Source organism: Xiphophorus couchianus, chromosome 9 (genome assembly GCF_001444195.1).
Source record: "Xiphophorus couchianus chromosome 9, X_couchianus-1.0, whole genome shotgun sequence".
Classification (NCBI taxonomy): Eukaryota; Metazoa; Chordata; class Actinopteri; order Cyprinodontiformes; family Poeciliidae; genus Xiphophorus; species Xiphophorus couchianus.
In genome coordinates this window covers 9,138,158-9,158,052 of record NC_040236.1, presented here as the reverse complement: position 1 = coordinate 9,158,052, position 19,895 = coordinate 9,138,158, and the positions used below count along the sequence as shown (strand labels likewise).

The 19,895-nt window shown below is 39.3% G+C and overlaps 1 protein-coding gene across 7 annotated transcripts in view; it reads left to right on the top strand.

Annotated features, from left to right (window-relative positions):
• Positions 1-767: 767 nt before the first annotated feature.
• The window catches only part of ephb3b (eph receptor B3b), a 67,008-nt gene continuing 47,880 nt past the window's right edge, over positions 768-19,895 (top strand). For 3 of the 7 annotated variants that reach the window (XM_028027173.1, XM_028027169.1, XM_028027168.1), the window contains exon 1: positions 771-1,516. In XM_028027173.1, coding sequence (XP_027882974.1) covers positions 1,453-1,516 — 64 coding nt within the window. In that variant the 5' untranslated portion in view covers positions 771-1,452. Of the gene's footprint in view, positions 1,517-19,895 lie in introns of all 7 variants that reach the window. The other 4 variants (XM_028027172.1, XM_028027174.1, XM_028027167.1 and 1 more) reach the window with 3 other exon arrangements.

Below are 19,895 nucleotides of genomic sequence, written 5' to 3'. Positions count from 1 at the left end.
AGTCGTGATAGGCGCCCCCTTTTCTTCAAGTCACTCAATGACCGGGAAAAATAAACATACATCCCCAACGATTGAGGTGAATGTCCAACCAGATTGCATACAGTAAAGATCGACTTTGATATGCGCTATTTTAGCCCACAGGCAAACTTTTATAGGAACTTGATTATGAGTTAAAATTATAAGCGGATTTCGACTGACGGTTTCAGTTTCATCCTTTAAATCTCGATGATCTTGTAAACTGAGAATAAAAGCGCTGTGGCTGAAGGAAATGAAAGCTCCTCTTTATTAAAATAAAAGGCATCCGCAGGGGGGCGCTGTGTGTCCATTGCTTTAGAGGAGAAACAGCCAGAGTGGCCCGGTACAAATAGATTAAAACAATTTAAAAAAAAGAGCAAACTTATGGTTGGCAAAATTTGCAAAATCTAATGATTTAAAGAAAGCATTTCCTATATATTAAAACATATATATTTTAATACCATAAATATTTGGAAAAGAGAGAAGAGTATTGATTTCTGTGCTGTGGGAAATGAGTGAGAGATATAATTAAAAAAAACAGTCAAACAAAATTAGTGAATATACATAGATTTAGATTTTTAAACGAAAAATACTTTTTACTTTAAGATTGAAACTAAGTGATTTTTTAGGTTGGCATTTTTTGAGCGCAGCTGCTCACACTGTAACCCCTCCTCTCTCCCTGTGTGTGTGTCTCCCTCTCTATCTCGCTCTCTCTCTCTCTCTCTCTCTCTCTCCCTGTCTCTCCTCACACTCTTTATTCCTCCTCTCTCTGGAGCTTCATTCCTGTGCACGATCCGAGCGAGACAGACGGCTTAACGGAGCAGCCAGAAGAGGAAAGATTCGCTCAGGGAATAAATATCTGTGAACTGCGCGGCTGTTTTCTTTACGGGAATACCACTGGGTTGCGGACGCACGTGAGCACCCACATGCTCATATGGGACCACTCGGCATGGCTCTGATACCTCTGTTCTGACCAGCAGAAAAGAAAAAGTATTGTGGAATCTCCCGGAGCAGGTTGTTGTTTTGTAGCAGAATCTCCAAACGGGAATGCTGTCTGGATGGTGACCGCGGACTGGACTACCTGCTCTCCGTCTGTTTACTCAGTGCGCAGGAAAGGGACTGGGAGACTTGCACCCGCTGCCTGCGTGCTCTCTGGTTTAATAGGGTGCTTTGGGGATCAGTGAAAATAACACAAAAAGCGAGAAGGGCTTCTGTTTTTACACATTTTTACTCCGAGGTCAGAGCTATTCTCCTGCGAACTCTCGCCTCTGAGTGTTTTGTTGAATGAGGATAACTCTGAGCCTGGAGCGTTGACGCAGCAACTGGGACTAGGACGGAACTGGGGGTGCGTGGAGCGTTGGGTCACCCCGGGATTGTTTTGTACCTCCACACTCTTCTCAGCCGCGGCTCTGTGTTCATGTCCAAGTTGAGCACTTTATGACAATGGATTACTTTCTGCTCTTATGCAGCCTCTCGGTGTCCGTGGTCTCCGCCGTTGAAGGTAAGATCTTTTTTTTTTTTCTGTTCTGTTGGTGTTGTGGTGCGTCGCAGGCTCGCCTCTGAGCGTATTTTTTTTTTCACCACTCCAAACTAGTAAGACCCCGAAAGCTAATCTTGAGCCACATTCTCAATTTTTATTTGTTTCAATTCAAACATTAAAACTAAAGTATTTATTTATTTATTTATTTTTCAAGTAACTGTTTTTGAGGAGTTTGCGCACCGGTGAAGGCAGGCTTCATTCAATATGCAATTGTTCTGCAATTAAAGCTCACGCCTTCCAATTATACATTATAGATAGACTGTCTTTATTATTATTATTATTTTTGTAAAGATCAGATAGCAATTTGCTAGCTTTTTTTCTTCACTTCAAGGGAAATTAGCTACACACAGCAGGTCTCATCGGGGAGTGGCGGCGGCCTCTCCACCACCAGTCCGCCCCCCACTGCCACTTTCCCTTCAGGTCGGCTCCGTGTATTTTAGGCTTGTTTGCATGTGTGGTCTTTTGACATCTGGACTCCGTATCAGTTTAAGTGGTCTTAAAAAAGAGGAGAAAGGAAAGAAAAAAGTGAAAATACAGCATAAAAAGTTTAGTTCTTGCGAATTTTCAAAATGCCAAACTTTAGACTGAAAATCAGAATGACTGAAAAGTTTTACAAAGACTATGTATATATATATATATATATATATATATATATATATATATATATATATATATATATATATAAACAATATTGATTGGTTATTTACAGTAATTTGCTTCGACACGGGGACCATCTGTTTTAGCTGAGTCCTGATGTTTTCACTGCGTAAAATCAATGGGAAACTCAATCTGTCGTTTCTTTAAGCAATTTACTCTCTTTCTCTATTGCTTAGTACCGCTTGGTGCATCTCTCTATGTTACTTGTGAGATATGATAGAAAGAAGGCTGAGAGAAAGGGGCCTGGAGCTTGAACTCTGGATGCTTGCGTTTCGGGCAAGGCGCACATTAGTTTCCGATGCCAGTAGGAAAGTAGGACAGTGGGCCACTGGTTCAGTGAGCTCTTCTTTTTTCATCATTCTGTTTGTTTCTCGATCTGACTCCACAACCCACCTGAAAAGTTTTATCGTGTAAGCGCAAGTGAATTGCGCTTTCATTGAAATAGTTATGTATTTTACTGTACTTCATTTGAGACAGGATTGAAGTGCATTCTGAAAAGCGTTTTGTGAATTAAGCGATGGCTTTACTGTAGCTGTATTCAGACTCGGGATGTTGTTCAAAACGTCCGAAGAAAACTTCTCGGGCTACTTTTGTGAACATAAGTCTTGTGACTAATTTTTACTCTTGCATTTTCTTAATTTGCCCGAACCTGGCAAACAAAAATACACAGGAAAAACAATGAAACACCCCTGTCTGGGAAAAAAAATATCATGAAAAAAAGTGTTGATTTCTTAAACGGCTTGCCAAGAGAAAGAACCTACCCAAATGTATTTTATTGGTTCCTCTGGGCAAAATGTTGGCGATTATTTTCTTTGCGACCCCCTGGCTCCTTCTCTCTGACCCTTGCGGGTCACCGGACCCCAGTTGGGAACCGCTGACTTAAAACACATGGCTTGAACGAATGAATTCTTGGGGAGTTAGAAAGGTAGATACAGACGGGCATTATAGGAAATAACAGAAAGAAAGTGATCTCGGTTCGCGCTGCTTGGTGTATTTGAACTATTTCGTTATAGCAGTCTATTCCCTGCGTGACCTATGCCATAAATTGCACCCGACTGACCAGGTTGAGGATGTTGTTAAGATTTTTTAATACAAGCTGATGATTTATGGGCCTCTGCTGGAACTTGTTTCTGGTGCATCATGAACACAACAAGGTCGAGGGAAACAGGAGGAATCGACCGGGGAGCGTTTACCAGGGAGCGAAGCGCGTCTCCTCCGGGTCATCGGGGCACCCTGGGCGACACTCGCGAGGACATAATTAATGTTTTCCTTTCCGTGTCGTTTCTTGGGTATAACCAGTTAAATGAAATGCAACAATGAAAGCTGGGCTCTTTCATCCTGCAGATGTAGTTTACTGTCTCTAATGCAATTATCACACAATTACACGGAGAGGTTTCGGTAAATGTGATTGCTTAGGAGGGGTGTGGGGGGGGGGGGGGGGGGGATGATAATCTAAATAAAACATCCAAATAATAGGTGCTTTGCTTTTAATGTGCTATTTCTCTTTCAATTTGTCTACACATTGTGCTGAATGATGTGACGTCAAGCTGATTCATTTTCAAATTAAGGAATCATCTTTTATGGTACTTTTTACTGCTCTGGTTCCTGTCTCGTTTTTTTCCCTCTCTCTCTTTTTCTATTTATTTATTTTTGCTGGTTTTAATTAGATTGCAAATCCATGCCGTTCTTGCTTTGATCAAAGTGCGACGTGGCTTGTTGCGGTGCCCATTAGGGTCACCGTATTCCTCGGTGGGGAATAGCTGCATGCATGAGGCCTTGGCTTGTTGAACCTTCAGCTGCTGGAAAGCTGAGGAGACAAATTGCTTCGATGACAGTCCAATGTGGTTGCAGAGGCAGTTTGCTTACCATTCGGTGTAAATTACCTGTGATGGGAGGAGGAAGAAAGTAAAAACAAAATGTATTAACCAGAACTTAATAATACCCAGGACGCTTTGGTACTGTTCCACTTAATACCCCGCTGCTTTATATTAAAGCAACACTCGCGAGGAAATGCTTGGATAATGGGGAGTTTTGCGCTTATGTTAATATTTAAGATTGAAAAAACTTACTCTAAGTTAGGCGTTTTATTCTTAAGTAATATGCGTGTGACCGTAGTCTAATGCGAATTTTAAACTCGGCTTTCAACATTTTATGTCTAAACAAAGACAAACGGACCTTACAGTCACCGCTCAGGATTTCCCCGCTCTGTGCCTTTTTTCCCTTCTATTTATGGCTGTTTATTTCGTGGCATGATTACGCACAAGCAGGCCTTTGTGGCGCACGTTCATGTTTTTATGAGGGTGAGATCACACCTCCACAGGAGTTTTCTTGTGCCTGTTTTCAATTGGCACATTTCTCATCGAACAGTTCTCACATGATTTATTTCTCTCCTCTCTCTCCCCCTCGCTCTGACAAGGGATACCCGCCCTGACCTGACCGTCGTCATCGTTCCGATGTAAAAAAAAAAAAAAAAAAAAGAAAAAAATACTGAGTTTAACATTAAAATTAACAATATAAAATACATAAACTGGATGCAACTTAATTAAAGCAATATTTTAAAGGTATACATTTTGTTACTCATCTATAAAGCAGACCTAAAAGATACTTAGTAAAACTTAGTCGCTTCTACAATAAGAAATAAAAGATACAATTTAGTTCCAATAGATCATCTGAGGCGTCTCGCTGCTCGCTAAGAACAATTAACCTTCGCAATAAAGAGAGTAAGTGGGGGCCATTTGTCCGGCGTGCTCGCTGTGCCATAAGGCCTCCATGCTTATAGACGCAGGATCAGGCTGTGTGGGCCCTCAGCGGGGCTCACACGGGAAGCTGCTGTGTCAAACTTTTCTCTGGGATCTCCTCTACATGACATTCAGAGGCAAATTACTGAACAAATGTATTTAGGGTCTCCGTTGGAGTAACAAAGGGAAGTATTAGTGACTGTGGTGGCTATTACACAGGCTATTCAAGGCTGAGTGGAATTGGGCTAAAGAGGCGTGAAAGTGAATTTGCAAAATAAAAGCAAAGTCATTCAGCCACTTAAACTGATCTATCTATCTATCTATCTATCTATCTATCTATCTATCTATCTATCTATCTATCTATCTATCTATCTATCTATCTATAAAAGTTTTAAAAATGTGTCATCACTTACTGTATCTTAAAATATTTTTCTGATTATCGTCCATGCTGTTTGTAACAGTACGATTTATAGAAATTACAAAAAGAGATGAGATACAACAACTGTGCCAGTCTGTCACCCTCGTCAGTGTCCCTTTATACTGAACTCGGCAGGGGATTCAAGCCAGTCATCGGGTCATATGCTATAGACTGACGCCATGTTGAACAGATGTACTTTGACTTAGATTCAGATTGGTGTATGGGGCGTTCTGGGGGGAAAATGGAGGAGTGGATGACGACATTTTGAGGAGCTGGGGCGGGTTGCTGTGGGAGAAGCGCACTGGTGATGGTGGCTGGATTTGAGGGGCGGATTTGGGTCATAGGCCCAGAGATCTGCAGCAGAGTTGACAGTCTTTTCAGATCGAGCAGGCATGTAACAAGCGCTCATGCTCACCTACCGATGGTTCATGAATTAAATGGCGACGTCGCCACACTGGAATTTCATATGCAGTTAATCTGCTGCCGTATTCGGCCTGCTGGGGTGTCGGTTCACCTGGGAAAGGATGGTATAGGAAAACTAGTGAGAGTAGGACAGTGAGAAAGAAAATTAAGTACTATTTTAGAACTTTAAGACTGCATCAGTAAATTTTGTTTAAGTATCAAACTTTAAAAAAAAAATGTTTTAAATATTCCTTTTAAGAAGATCCCACTGACCAGTTTTCTCCAATGTCGTGTAGCATGATGGTTTTGACACACACTGCCCAGTAACTGGCTGAAAGAAGGCTCAGCTGCTCTTTGTTTACTTAAAAATGTGAAAAAAATAGTGTTTTGGGGAAGATATCAGACTGTGAAAGTCACAGGCTGTCACTCATATTATAGTAACACTTCTTCAAGGACACTAGGTCTCTTTAGCAGTGACAGACAAGTTACACACCACTTTATGTAGCCCAACAAACTTATCACTTAATATCATCTTGTTACAATTGTGTTTCCTTATAAGGTGCAGAACTGAAAAAAGTAATATTACACACTATGTACACTTCTTGATTTATATGATTGTTTTTTTTTTACTCAAGTTTGTCTATTAAAATAATAATAAAAAAACATAAATACATTCTTAAGATGACATTGTTAAAATTGTCATTGTAATGTGATTTTATTTTAGCAATAGCCTGACTTATTGCTTGTCCGTGTAAGATAAAATACAGTAAATATCTTACATTTATCTTTTAAATCTATGCATAAAACTGTGAAATTGGCATTGTTACTCAGAGTAATCATCCTGTCAGAATCTCATAAAACCTCATGGCTGTCATAAAGCAGCTGCTTATTACAGTTTAGGTTCTTAAAAGTACACAGTAGATCTATTTAGGTAATGATCTGATTCATCTTACTCCCAATAATACATCTGATTGCAGCATATTTAAATATTGTGCATGTATTTCCATTAATTATATGACCTTGTCATTTATGAGGCAGGCATATTTCATCCACATGACGGTGACAAGTTACTGTGCCATCAACCTTACTTAACTAGATGTAGGTTTGAGAAAGAAGTCAAATGAATGTGACCAGCGTTTCCAGATTTTGTCACCTTTGTCACTGTATATCAGTATTAATTTACAAACTATTCTTAGTAGTTTAAAGTGGCATGAGGGTCTTCTCAAACAGAATTTGCATTTGAAGCACTCAAAATTTCAGAGTATGTATACAGTTTTTATGGACGAATCATTTGTGTGACATTTGTTTGGGAAGTCTATCCTGGCATTCAACAGAGGGGCCTTGTGGGATGGCAGGTCTTTGACACCCACTGTTGAGAGCAAGCATGGGAGGGGAAATGTCTCTGAGCCTGCCCACCATGCATGCACACACACAGTCTCTGACTCTCTCACACATACACACCCCTGCACACACACACACCGGCACACACGCAAACACTGCTGCTGTCTGCAGGCGGCCAAGCAGAACGACAGAGACAGAAAGGAAGAGACACAGACGGAGGGAGTGAAAGAGAGCCAGGGAGAGATTTTGCGCTTGCAGGGAGTGCAAGATGGGTGGTACATCTAAACAGAAGGAGTGTGTTTATTGGTTGGGATACGTAGATAGGGGAGTGTTTTTATGTGTGTGCATTGCTGGGGGTGCAGTGTGTCTGGGTGTCAAGTGAGGAGGATTAAAAAAAGATGCAACATGATAACTGCATAGCGGGATGGATATACTATTTTAGCATTTATAAATGAAAAAGAAGGTTGGATAATACCAGAGTGACTTTTGTTTTCTTTGCAACTGTAGATAATCCACACACAATTGGTTAGAGAAAACAAACACTTTTAGACTTACATTCCCTCATTTGGGTTTACAATCTAGTGTGTGGGAAAAGAATTAAGTTAGTTGACTTATTGTACACTTTAGCTGTTTATGGTTTTAGTTGAAAAATCAACTTATATTGAAGGTTCTTGTACAAGTACAGATGAAAGGAAGCTACTATAGGGCATTCTCTGAGGTTCTCAATGAAATATATAAACGACTTTCAAAATGCTGGTGAAATGTTCAGCGTAATATTAATGGCCATCAGAGTTGATGTTTTATAGCCCCTGTCTGCACCGGATGCCCATAAAGCGCAGCTGAGATTACCATGTGTCAAACTGTCCAGATTATTACTGAGTTAGTACCTGCTGAGATTTCCACCCACGGCAAACCCACGCCCCATGACCTCCACCCACAGGCCAAGAACTGATCCCCTCATGGAATATTTTTAGGCGGACCTCACATCCCTCGGCAAGTCTTGGTCTTTAACAATAGTCATAAAACAATCAATCTCCTGGGGTCCTTCTAATTTCAGCAGTGCATAAAAATACCATTGAAAAGTGGTGCGTATTTTGTAAAAAAAAAAAAAAAAAAGATTGTGCAGCTTACCTTTGCTTATTAGCAGATACAAGAAAAGATAACTTTTCCATCCTATTTGTATTGGAGTTTTCAAATTGTTTCCTGTTTTCCTTTTTCATTTTGATTTATTGACTAGCTTCTCTGGCCCCATTGGAGACAAGCCTCACCACACCATGATGTTGCTTTCACCATGTTTCATCATGTAGATTGTATGTTGAGGTGATGTGCTTTCGAAATTGTTTCTCAACCTAGCCCTGATTGAAATTTATCATTTCTGCAGTGTCTTAAATGTCTATTGCATTCATTGGTTTCCTGATGCCACTTGTTCAGAAATGTCTGCTAGCAAACCCCTGCTTTAATGTTAAAGCTGAAGTACACATAGGTAGAATCTATTTACTAATTTGGTGACTTCTAAAGAAAACTGGTTGCAGTAGTTTGTGTTAATAGGTATCACATTTAAGGGGCTGAATATTTTTCAAAATACGCCTTTTTGAATGAATACCATGTTTCCCTTTGCTTCTACTTGACAATTGTGTTCTACTTTGGGTTAGTGTATAGCACGGGTTTGTGGTTGTAATATGACAAAATGTTGAGGGGTATGGATTCTCTTTCTAGATACTGAATACTGTTGAAACTCACAAGTGGAGAATGTTCAAAGCATAACCGCAGCACATAAGCTTTGTTAGGGATGTATGCTGGACTTCTCTTTATCTCCACTGCCAGTCTGCAGATAAAGGTTTTGCATGTTGGACCCGCACTACCGAGAATGGACACATGACAACTATTAGGCTGTGTGACACAGACTCAAAGGGTGGAGCTCAAAAGAGTAGATATCTCCTTCCAGCAGCTTTTCAAGCTCAGTTCCTCCTACTGTTTCTTTACGAGCCTCGGACTCTTGTAACAAATTTCTGCCAACAGAGCAGAAAGAGATCTTTGATATTTTTATTTAAAAAGGGCCCATTACATCTGTGTGGAGAGTGGACACAGCTGTAAAACACTGAGGCTTGAGGGGAATTACCTGGTTTCAGCCTCTACTGGTCTTGTTAAATGTAAGAAAAGAGGAATGAAGGAAATAGAATGCAGAACAGGTAGACTTTTTTGTTGAATTGAACCATAACTGGGTGGTTAATAACTCAATATTTTGAGGAAACCAGCTTAGCTGCAGGCCTAATTCCTTTTAAGAAAAAAGAAGTAACCTTTGTGCATTTTAAATGGAGATCCTGAGTCAGCTTGTGTGTGAAGGTTGTTAGTTTTTTAAATAAAGAGCTTTGGTATCAACTGATATGATGGGCTTAAATGTTTGGGAAAATTAACAGCAATTTCTGTTTGAGAGAAAAGGTGCTCAAATGGTCAATATTGTTCTTTGTAAGGTGAACTGTGTGAAAGCGGTCCTGTTCATATTGAGTTTGGCTTTTGCAGAAGGAGGCTGGTACACTTGCCATGCTTCTTATTCTCTGTGTCAAAAACACTTTCCAGTTGCGCTTCATGTGCACTTCAAAAGACCTTCAGGGAAGAGGAACTCTTTCCTCTTCAGTAAAATTTTTTATAATTTTTCTTCTGGATTTTCTGAGTAACAGCAACAGGTTTAACCAGACCCATGTTCCATTATCAACAGTTCAGCAGATTCCCCCAAACTTCCTAAACACACTCCTCTGTTCAGCTCACCCCAGGCAAATCCAACACATTTCAGTGGCAGCAGGACCAATCACATGCAACCTTTGTGAAGATATTTACATAATCCCCATGGTTCCACCACAACCTTCCTCAGAAGCTGCCCGCTGCGAAGAACATTTATTTAACCTCAGCCAGGGTTGATGTGAAGTCTAAGTGACATTGTAACTTTAAAGGCTTAAATATGTGTTCTTAGAGAACAACATAAAGAATGTCCAAGAACACACACACACACACACACACACATATATATATATATATATATATATATATATATATATATATATATATATATATATATATATATATATATATATACTGTATATGCAGATATATAGGCGTGTGTGTGTGTGTGTGTGTGAAAGAGATAACCCCCTGTTTTTAGTTGCAATTAGAGGTCAGATTGATGCATTAGTTTTATAGAATCAGAACTGTTAAAATATTGTCTATCAGCTACTGATTAAGAAGATTTCCATTGAGTTGCATGGCAGCATTTCTACCCCTTGAAATTGATCAAATTTGGTCACGCAAAACAGTGAAACAAGGAAACTGGTTAGAGTTGATAGAAAAATAAATCAAACTAAGCACAGAGCAGTTTCTAAAGAATGCCTGTTATGATCTGCAAGAGACTGGAGACTGGAGTGGAGGTTCACCTTTTTGCAAGATTACAGCCCAACCATACAACCAGAGCTACAATGGAATGATTTAGGGAAATGTATATATACATATAAGTTAGAATGACCTAGTCAAAATCATATCCAACCTAAGACTTGAAAGCCAATGTACAAATATGCCCTTCAGAGTAACTAACTGAGATATAACCTTTGCACATTGTGAAGAAGAATGAGGAAAAATGCAGTCAGTGTGCAAAGTAGATAGAGAGATACATCATAAGACAGGAAGCTGTAATTGCAGGAAAAGGTGGTTCTAAAGTATTAACTCAGGAGTACAGTATACAAATGCATGCCACAATTTTTCATTTGCAATTATGAAAACCACTCATAATTCTTTGTTTTCTCAGGGTATTACTATATTTGTTGAACATGGTCCTTGTTAGCTCCTTTTTTATTCAGATAATGTGAACCACATTGAGCTAGATGAAAGTGCTGGGCTATATTGATTTACCCCCACCCTTTGTGCCAAGTCAGACTATAAACAGCTTCTCTTTCCCCTTTCACACTCGATGGGAGTCCCTCCTGACCTCTCATTTCCATCTCGAACACAAGTCTAACTCAAACGAATAATGACAGTTGCTTAATTGCTCAACCACACAAATGTATGCACAAATTACCTCCAAACATTACACATTTATTCAGACCCTCAAAAAATCTTCACCCTTGCAACCTCTTGTTAGGGTCAGAGCGAAATCACCAGTCATTCACAGCTCAGCTAATGAATCAATCAGCTGGCTCTGTTCTTTTTATTTCTGTCAGACCCAATCGATCTTCCTCCCTGTCTTGCCAGAGCAGCAGGGAAGCTCGAGGATTGAGAGAAGGGGAAGGGGCTTGAAACATCTAGGCAGTCCAAAGACCCCCTTATTTTCTGACTGCCACAGAAATGTGGCATTTTGAAGTTATGTGACAGTATGCATGAAATGGTGCAAACAGAAAAGATCAGAAAATACATCTTCTAAAGCTTTCCTAACTCTATAGCTAAAGTCACATGTTTCATAACTTTGTAGATTACATCAATATCTGATCACAAGATGCAAAGTTTCATCTATGTTTTATCTTTGCTATGATGCCTATAGTACTCCATCCTTCCACTGAGTTTATGGGTGAAAGAATGAAGGGCTGGTAGATGGTCTAGAAAAAAATAAAGTCAAAAATAATTTTGAAGGCTGTTATTGTGAGATCCGTTTCAGGAAAGAAATTGCAGTGCAGCATATTATCAACACACAGACCCAACTCTTGGCTTGGAAAACATAGTTTCCTTCCTCACAATTGGACCTGAAATGTAAGACCTACTGTTCTTTACCAATGCCTTTTACTAATGCCTACCCACAGTCTTTAACTTGCATGACCTTTCTGCTCACAAATCCTAGATGCAGGCTTTGTTTCAATATAAACTGAACCAATTGGTGGCTTTTACAGCCATCCATCCATTTTCTATTTCCCTTTAATCATTGCAGAGTTGCACGAGGCTGTGGCTGTCACAGGTCACCAGTCTATCATAGTTATAGACTGTGAGCTATAAGAAGGGATAGGAAGATGAGGCAAAAATATGAATTGAACAAGTGAAAAGAGCAAGAAAGCAAGCCCTCCTTTTTGCCACATAGTTCAATACTACCTTAGCTTTTGTTAAATGTTTGTGAAGGTTTGAGCATTGTTGGACATTAGAATGACTGGTTACCATAACTTTGCTCGTATAAGATGTCAGTTTACTTTTTACTCAACTGGTAATAGATTTTCTTGGACTTAACACCGGGGTACATCTGGGGTAATTTAGTTAAACTAAAGAGATATCTTATAAGCATTTTCTGAAAGTATGGCTTTACAGTCTGTCAGTTTGGATTCATCTACACAACCTTTATCTATGCTAAAATCCCAACCCTGACAGTAAGCAGGTAGGAGACAGGTGGTATTGTTACTGTCTAGTACTTAATTAGATCTTCAGTGTCATTATACCTCTCCTTGTTATTTGTCTGGAGAGGTAAGGTAGCAGCTCAAAGCTATGGGATACATATCAGTTCCGCACATTCTACTGGCTGCAATTGTATTCTTCATCTCACAAAAGCCAAATGGCACTTAATATACAGGAAAGGAAAACAAAAGAAAGCGAAGTTCAAAGACCAACACTTACATGACAGGTTTGGTGTGCGCTTTTAACACGTCATTGTTGCCCTAGGCTTTTAGAAAAAAATAAAAAATAAATTATTCCCCAGCTGTCAGCTTGGACAATGTGAAAGATTAGCTTTGAAGAAGTGGCTGAAAAGAAAGAAAAATAAGCAGATGCTTCGCAGTTGCCTGTAACTTAAGATGTTGCTCTAGGTGGAAGAGGGTGTCTAAGTGTGAGTTGCAAGGGGATGTCTTGGTTTAAAATAGTGAGGCAAATGACTTAGAGTGTGAACACAATCGACAAACACATGAAAGTGCAAGCGAGAACACACACGGAGGTCAAATAACCCCTGGGCAGATGGGAATGCTCAGGCGAACATAGGTTGATTTGGTGTGTGTGTATGTGTGTGGGTGTTTTGTGCAGTGTTTATGGCAACAGTGTTAGAAACAGGTATACAAAAGCATTGCCTCCTTTGACACTTCTGGCCTTTGTAAATCCTCAAGGGTCCGGAAACTAAAAGGGTGGTGATGATTAGAAATTCAATTTAGCATGCTATCAATCAATCCCACAAAGACAGACAGGATTGCTGCCTATCGCCCATCCTTAAACCAGATTGGGCTGGTGTCTCATGGGATTCACACCCTTTTTTCACGCTTTGTTAATTAAGCGACCAAGCTGCCCCTGCACTTACTTATTTATGAATCTTGGCTTCGACCCCTACCACTTGCCCCCACCCCCAATTAGTCTCTCACTAATGGCTCTGCTTCCAGACAATTTTTAGACCCTATTTTGTCAATGTGCACCACCAAAGTGTAACACCCAATTTGACCTTGACGTTACACAACTCACGCTGTCTGGTGTTGTGTTTCTGTGGTACTGGATAAAGTGCCCCCACATGGGATAATGAGGCCACACTTAAAAAAAAATCTATATCCATTGCCATCTGTCAGGAATTCTTCACCTGTTCATTAGGCTAAGACCAGAGCAGCCTGGATGTGTTGAGCCATGACAGCCATGGAATACTAAAGCATATTTAAAGAAAGACAACTTATTTGTCATGGGAGTGAGAAGGGACTTTTTAAACATAGTCATCATTGTATTTATTGATTCACTTACATTAAGCAAAGCTTTTTCAGTAGCATAATTCTGTATCTTGTGCCAACCTCAAATCTAGATACTTCAAAAGCATTTTTTTTGTTTCATTTACTGATAAAGTCATCATTTTGGGCTACTGTCCTTATTCAGTGTGGCCTTGTGTGTTGTGGTTTTGGAAGCCCATAAACAGTGGTCCAGAGTCAGATACACAGACTAAAATCTCTAAGGATTCAGTTGTATTCCTGGCTGGTTCAAGTGACTAATTGGGTCAAGGCGATCCACACCCTGTGAAAGGAGCTTTACTTACCCTGCCTCTTTCACTTCAACCAACAAGTGGTTCTGCAAGTCTACATACTTATCATTAAGAGACAGCCAAATATTATTTTTGGTGCTTCTTGTTTCCAGTCTCCTCTTACAGAAGAAAACAAATATTAGCTCATTCTGTACTATTTTCTTTTATGTTTTTCTAACAAAGATTTTCACCTACCCACCCACTTTTATACAGAACCATTGGGCATAGACATACTTTTGATGTTTGGTGTCATTGTAGTGGAGTATTATTCTAACATTTTAATGAACATGCCTAATTTAGGTCTCTCAATACACTCAGTGATACCTGTATGACAGACGTTTATGGCTTAGATACAGGGAAACATCTGCATGCATAAATGTGCATTTTCTGTCAGCATGCTAATCAATGCATGTCTGGCTGCCCTGTGGCTAGAGCTACTGTACGTGAAAGTGAAGGTGGTGGTGGTGTTGGATAATTGGTGACACCCCACTCCCTTTAAACTATTAGTTTTAGTTACACATCAATAAAGAGTGAATAATACATTAACTGTGGAAGCCTACATCTCTCCTTCATACCTCAAAGTAATGAATGAAAAGAATGAAAAGATAGAAAAATTGTAAACTGAAAAAAAAACCTATCTTTTCTCTAAATTATCATTGATTACTCACCCAAACAATTAAGTTTTAGCTTTACTCATTTTAGACTTTAGTCATTGTCTTCTTTGTTTTGACAAAGCCAGTGTCTTCCTTTGAGATCTACACCGGTGTATCAAGATACATTTAGATGACAGAGGAGGAAATGAATAATCTTTTGGCCTTGGGATTGTTGGACTTCCTTGTCGTGAGGATCGTTGACAATTATAGGTGACATGTGTTTCCGTTTCTTGTTTTTACAGTTAGAGGGAAAAAAAAGTCCTCTCTCTGTTCCATTTTATGCACAGTGTGTGAATTTTCTGCATTCTGGGACTTAGCTCCCTGCCACTTGTACATGTGTAAGTGTGTATATGCTATGTGTGTCCTTATCAGTCTTTGCAAGAAAGACTAACTGCAGCCTGATTTATTCCTTCTCTCTCCTGTGTTGCTGTCGGGGACTCTCTGTGTGTCATGCCAATGCACAGAGGTCTTTATGTAATTGCAGTGGGCCTCTGAAAGCCCCCTGCCATATGGACCCCAGCAGCCTTGGATCTCTGTCTGTCCATCCGTCAATTACTTTTAATTGCCCAGAGCCAGGATTCTGTGCTGTGGCTATCTATTGAGGGGGTTCTCCATAGGTTAAATACATTAATATGTAATAAGGTTTGGGACCCGACGAATCCCTGACCATGAGATTGACCAGATAATGCTGAGCTGAGCTAAAAACACTGTAGGATGTCAGGGCTGTTATAGTCTGGTCGTCATTCCCTAATTTCTGTCAATGTATGCTAATAGTGATTTACATTCCTTTTTAATTTAACAGTTTGGTTATTTATTTGCAATTTTTTAATGTAAACATGAATTGGATAAAATAATATCTCATATTTATTTCTGTTCATTCCAAGCCTAGATAAAGCACAAGAGTTTCTCTAAAGTTGAAATATTCAAAAAGCCTGTTATCATCTGGGGGATTTAGTAAAATGGACATGGTAAATGTTTACTGAATAGATGAAAAAAAATAATTGCCTATCCTTTCAACTCCCAAATTGCTCAATAACTAATCCCACAGCCATGTTATTTGGAAAAACTATGACTTTATTTTGCATTAGCACTTCTTGTCCCCAAACAGAAATTTTGGTAAGAAAAAAAGATCCATTTGAAAATGCTTTACAACAGGTATATTTTTTAAAACTTCAGTATATGAAAATGTACATATTTAACTTTTTTGTGCATACCCACTGCCAGTTTCTGTGCAAGTAACCGCAACAATAGGTTGGTCTTATGCTCCCCCCCCCCCCCCCCCCCCCCGTTTGGCTTGCTGTGTTATATGATTGAGAGGAACAAGTTAACAGTGTAACAGAACAGTACAAGATAAAGTTGTGTCAATGTTGCCTTAGCATTGCTTTACTAATGCCCATTGTTTCCAGCTCCTTAGTAAACACCTTTTGGTTGTCCTGAAAGTTGCAACAAGTCTCTAGATGGCAATGCCATTTAAACCAAATATTTGGACATGTGTATTTAATTGTTTGGAACTACAAATGAATGTCCTTGTCTCCATTCTTCTTTTTTATGTTACAGTTGCAACTCTTTATCTAGGTTTGGAATGAGCAGAAGAAAAGCAAAGTTGACATTCTTTATTATTATTTTTCTGTTGTTTTTGTTGACTTGATTTTTTTTTAAACCTCATCAACCTTTGGCCAAAAAGAAGTCACAATAAAACATTATTTGTTTTAGACACTTGCAATACAATTTCTACCTTGAGAACACTGACTTTGTTTAAAGACAATATTAACAACTTTTATGTTGTTAACATTGAAATTAATGCTGCCTGCAGTTGTACCATTGCTATTAGCGTTTTAGTATTTCTGCATCCTTATTCCAAGTTGTATTCCATAACAAACCAGTACTACACTTATGAGAAGATGTTACAGAAAACATATAAAATACAAACATACGCTAATTGTTGATTTTTTTAATACTACATAGAACTCTCTCGCTACATTCTCTACTATCCTTTTCTACATACTGGTTCTTCACAGGTGATTTTATCTACCAAAGAAACAAAGTCAATTTGCACAGAGGACATCTAACAAGCCATTACAGCAGCCAAGTGTAAGATTAATTAACTCAACAGTGATTAAGGATAGACGCCCAACAAGGAGAAGAGGAAAGGTAAAAAAAGCATGATACACAGCATCCACCTAAAACAGATCAGTGTGATTAATATCATCAAGCCATTAGCAGTTAGGTAGTGTTAAAAAAAGAACTCAAAGTAATTATCATGTCTCTCTCTCACCTTTTACTTTAAATTAATGTTTCCAAATAATAAATAAACACTAATTTCACACCACTAACCTGAGTTGTAAAGTCAGACACCAAAAAAACTCAACATTTTTTGTAAAATCTTAGTATACAGCTGTTTATCATCATAGGCTATAAAATGTTGCTCATGTAAAGAAAAAAAAAAGGTTGTGCTGCCAACGTGTGCAAAAAGAAGCTCCGGTATGGTGCTTTTGCAGGGCAGAAACATTAAGTACTCCAGTTAAAAGTTTAAAGGGTGGCTAGATATTTAAAGCTAAGAAACCCACATCAAGGAAGAAGGAAGGGATGAAGATAAATGGGAGCAGTAGCCATATGTATAAAAGGGAGAGCCGGTCATAAATGTAGGAACAAAGAGACCGAAGAGAAAGAAAGGAATAATTTGGGAAAAAGAAAGAATAGAACCATGTGAACAATGATGCATAGTCCACCTTTGGAGATGTTTGGTCTTGAAAGAATGAAATGCTTAAGTGCATCTTGGTAATTTTTTTTGTTTTTATTTAACCTTTATTTTACCAGCATAAAAATCTCAAGGGAGATTAAAGGGAGTCAGGGCCAAGAGGAAGCAACAAATACAACAGAGAAAAATAGAATAATATAATTAACTCATTTCCTGTTGCATTCCATTTGCATGTACTGCTTCCTTTCTTAAAAACAGGTCCTGTTCTGTTATTCTACTTAGAAACACAATTTTTTCACATGTAAAGACAAAAAAGAAGGCACTCTGACATAGTTCCAGTAAGGGTGTGTACCTTCACTAACACTGACCTGGCTGGTTGCATTCTTTACTTTAACTGTCCCACAGTCCCTTTTGTTTTTGGTTTCTGAAAAGCCAATGGCACGGAAAGCAGGTAAAGACTGACAATACCTGTGTATGCATAAAAAGCTGATGTAAGAGGCACCAGCCAGCCGGGGTTTGCCCGTCATCTACTTCTCTTATTCCCTCTTTAGAAAAAAAAAAAGCACAAAAGAGTGAGGCTGTGATAATATTTATTTGATCACAGGGTGGAGCTCATCCACTTAAATTTCTTAAAGATTGTTTTTTTTCACACAGGCAAAAGTCTGCTTACCAGAAAAGTAAAATAACTGGTGATGATAACTTCCTTGATAATTAACCTGCAGTGTCTTCATAAATCATTAGTTCTTGCTCAATGAGCCAAAAGATAGCTTTTAGTGTATTTAGTTGCAATCTATGCTAATCGCTAGTCCCGTTCTCCCACATGTGATATTTTGTTTATAATGTCTGTTCAAGTTTCCAAGGAGAAAGAGAAATTAAACAAGCAAACCTCAAAGACTGTTGGTTTCTACCGCCACAGTGTTTTTTGTAAACTATTTTAAAGTAATTGGAAGCCACTGGCATGTGGAAAATGTGGACCGCATTGGGGCTTTGCCCCTTGCTGCAGTCACAGGGGCAGCTGTTCCGGGCTGAACAGGAAGTTACCATCTTTTATTAGATTAAACACAATCATTACACACTGTCCTGGAAGTGCATTGCAAGGTGAGCTGATACGTTGGCAGATGGCTGTGTTAGCAGAGAATGCAGAGGCACAAATACACCATGAGAGTCAAAGAAATTTAAAAGCCATGTGTTTGTGAGAGACTCTCTGTCTGTGAAAACAAAGTGGCAAAGCTGTGTGCTAAGCCCCTTTTCTTGTGGTGCTCAGGCATTGAAAAACCCACAGCTTTTGTTCAATGGATTTCTCTAGCTCTTTCTAGGCTATACCCCCTGTGAACTAGTAGGATTTGCATGTTTGTGTGTGTCTGTGCGTGCATATGTATGTGTATTAATAACATGTCTTCTTTTTATTTGTACCTATTAAGTATAATGTGTGTGCCTTTGCATTATGTAAGTATATTGTAAAGGCTTGCTTAAGCTTTGATTGTTGAGTCAGCCACTGCTGACAAAATAGTCTGAAACCTGCTATTAAAGCAGTTGTAGCAGTTCACGCACAATGCAGCTGCCCAGGCAACACCGCAGAGCTTCTCAAACAAAAACTGTGCATTACTGTGTATTTTAGTGGATGTTTATATTTCCTTTTACTTTTGAGACCCACTAATCGGCAGCTTCCAACCATACAAGCAAATATTCATTCACACAGGTGAATCTGCGCGTACACATGCAAACGCCGCTTTCAGCATCAATAAAACGATTCCGCTGCAATTCATACGGAAGTCCCCTAGGACGGTTGCTGCTATCAGCCTCATGTACGAGTTTGGCCCGGGAGTCTGTGCTTCTTTCTTCCAGATAGTCTTTTACCAAAGCAATTGAGCTGTTATGAATGGATGCAGTGGAGCAAGGTAACGCCGGAGAGGATGGAAAAAGAGAAAAGCGAGGAAAGGAGAGAATGGCTGGGAAGAACTGAGGAAAGGACAGTGGTGATGTAGACAATGGCTCCCTGGACTGCAGTAAAGCAATGAGCAAAAACACTTCCCAACAGGCTTCACGTGGAGTCCACGCACCGCAGGCAAACACATAAACACACAGAGGACACTGTGGATGTCTCTGAAGGTCTAATGCATGTGAGGATGCCAGAAACACGGTGGCACGGAAAGGAGTGCAGGAAAAGTGGGAATACAAGACACTGTGTATAGGCTCTCCATCCTCCTATTCTTTCCTCTGTGTTCTCTCCTCCTTTTTTCTCCCTCCTTTGTTACCTCACTCACCTGTCAATTGTTCCACTGCTCTCTTTTAGTGGTTTTTGTCCCATCTTACAGTCGATTTCTAACTTGTCTCTTATTTTTGTTTTACTTTTTCTCCTCCACTTTTTTTCTTTGCGTTTCTTTTCAGTTGTTTTTGAGAAAGCTGTGGTAGCCACACCCAAAGCTCAGAATAATGAAATAATTGGTTTTATCTCTTGTTTATCCCTTGTTTTCATGCCACTTCCTATGCATCTTG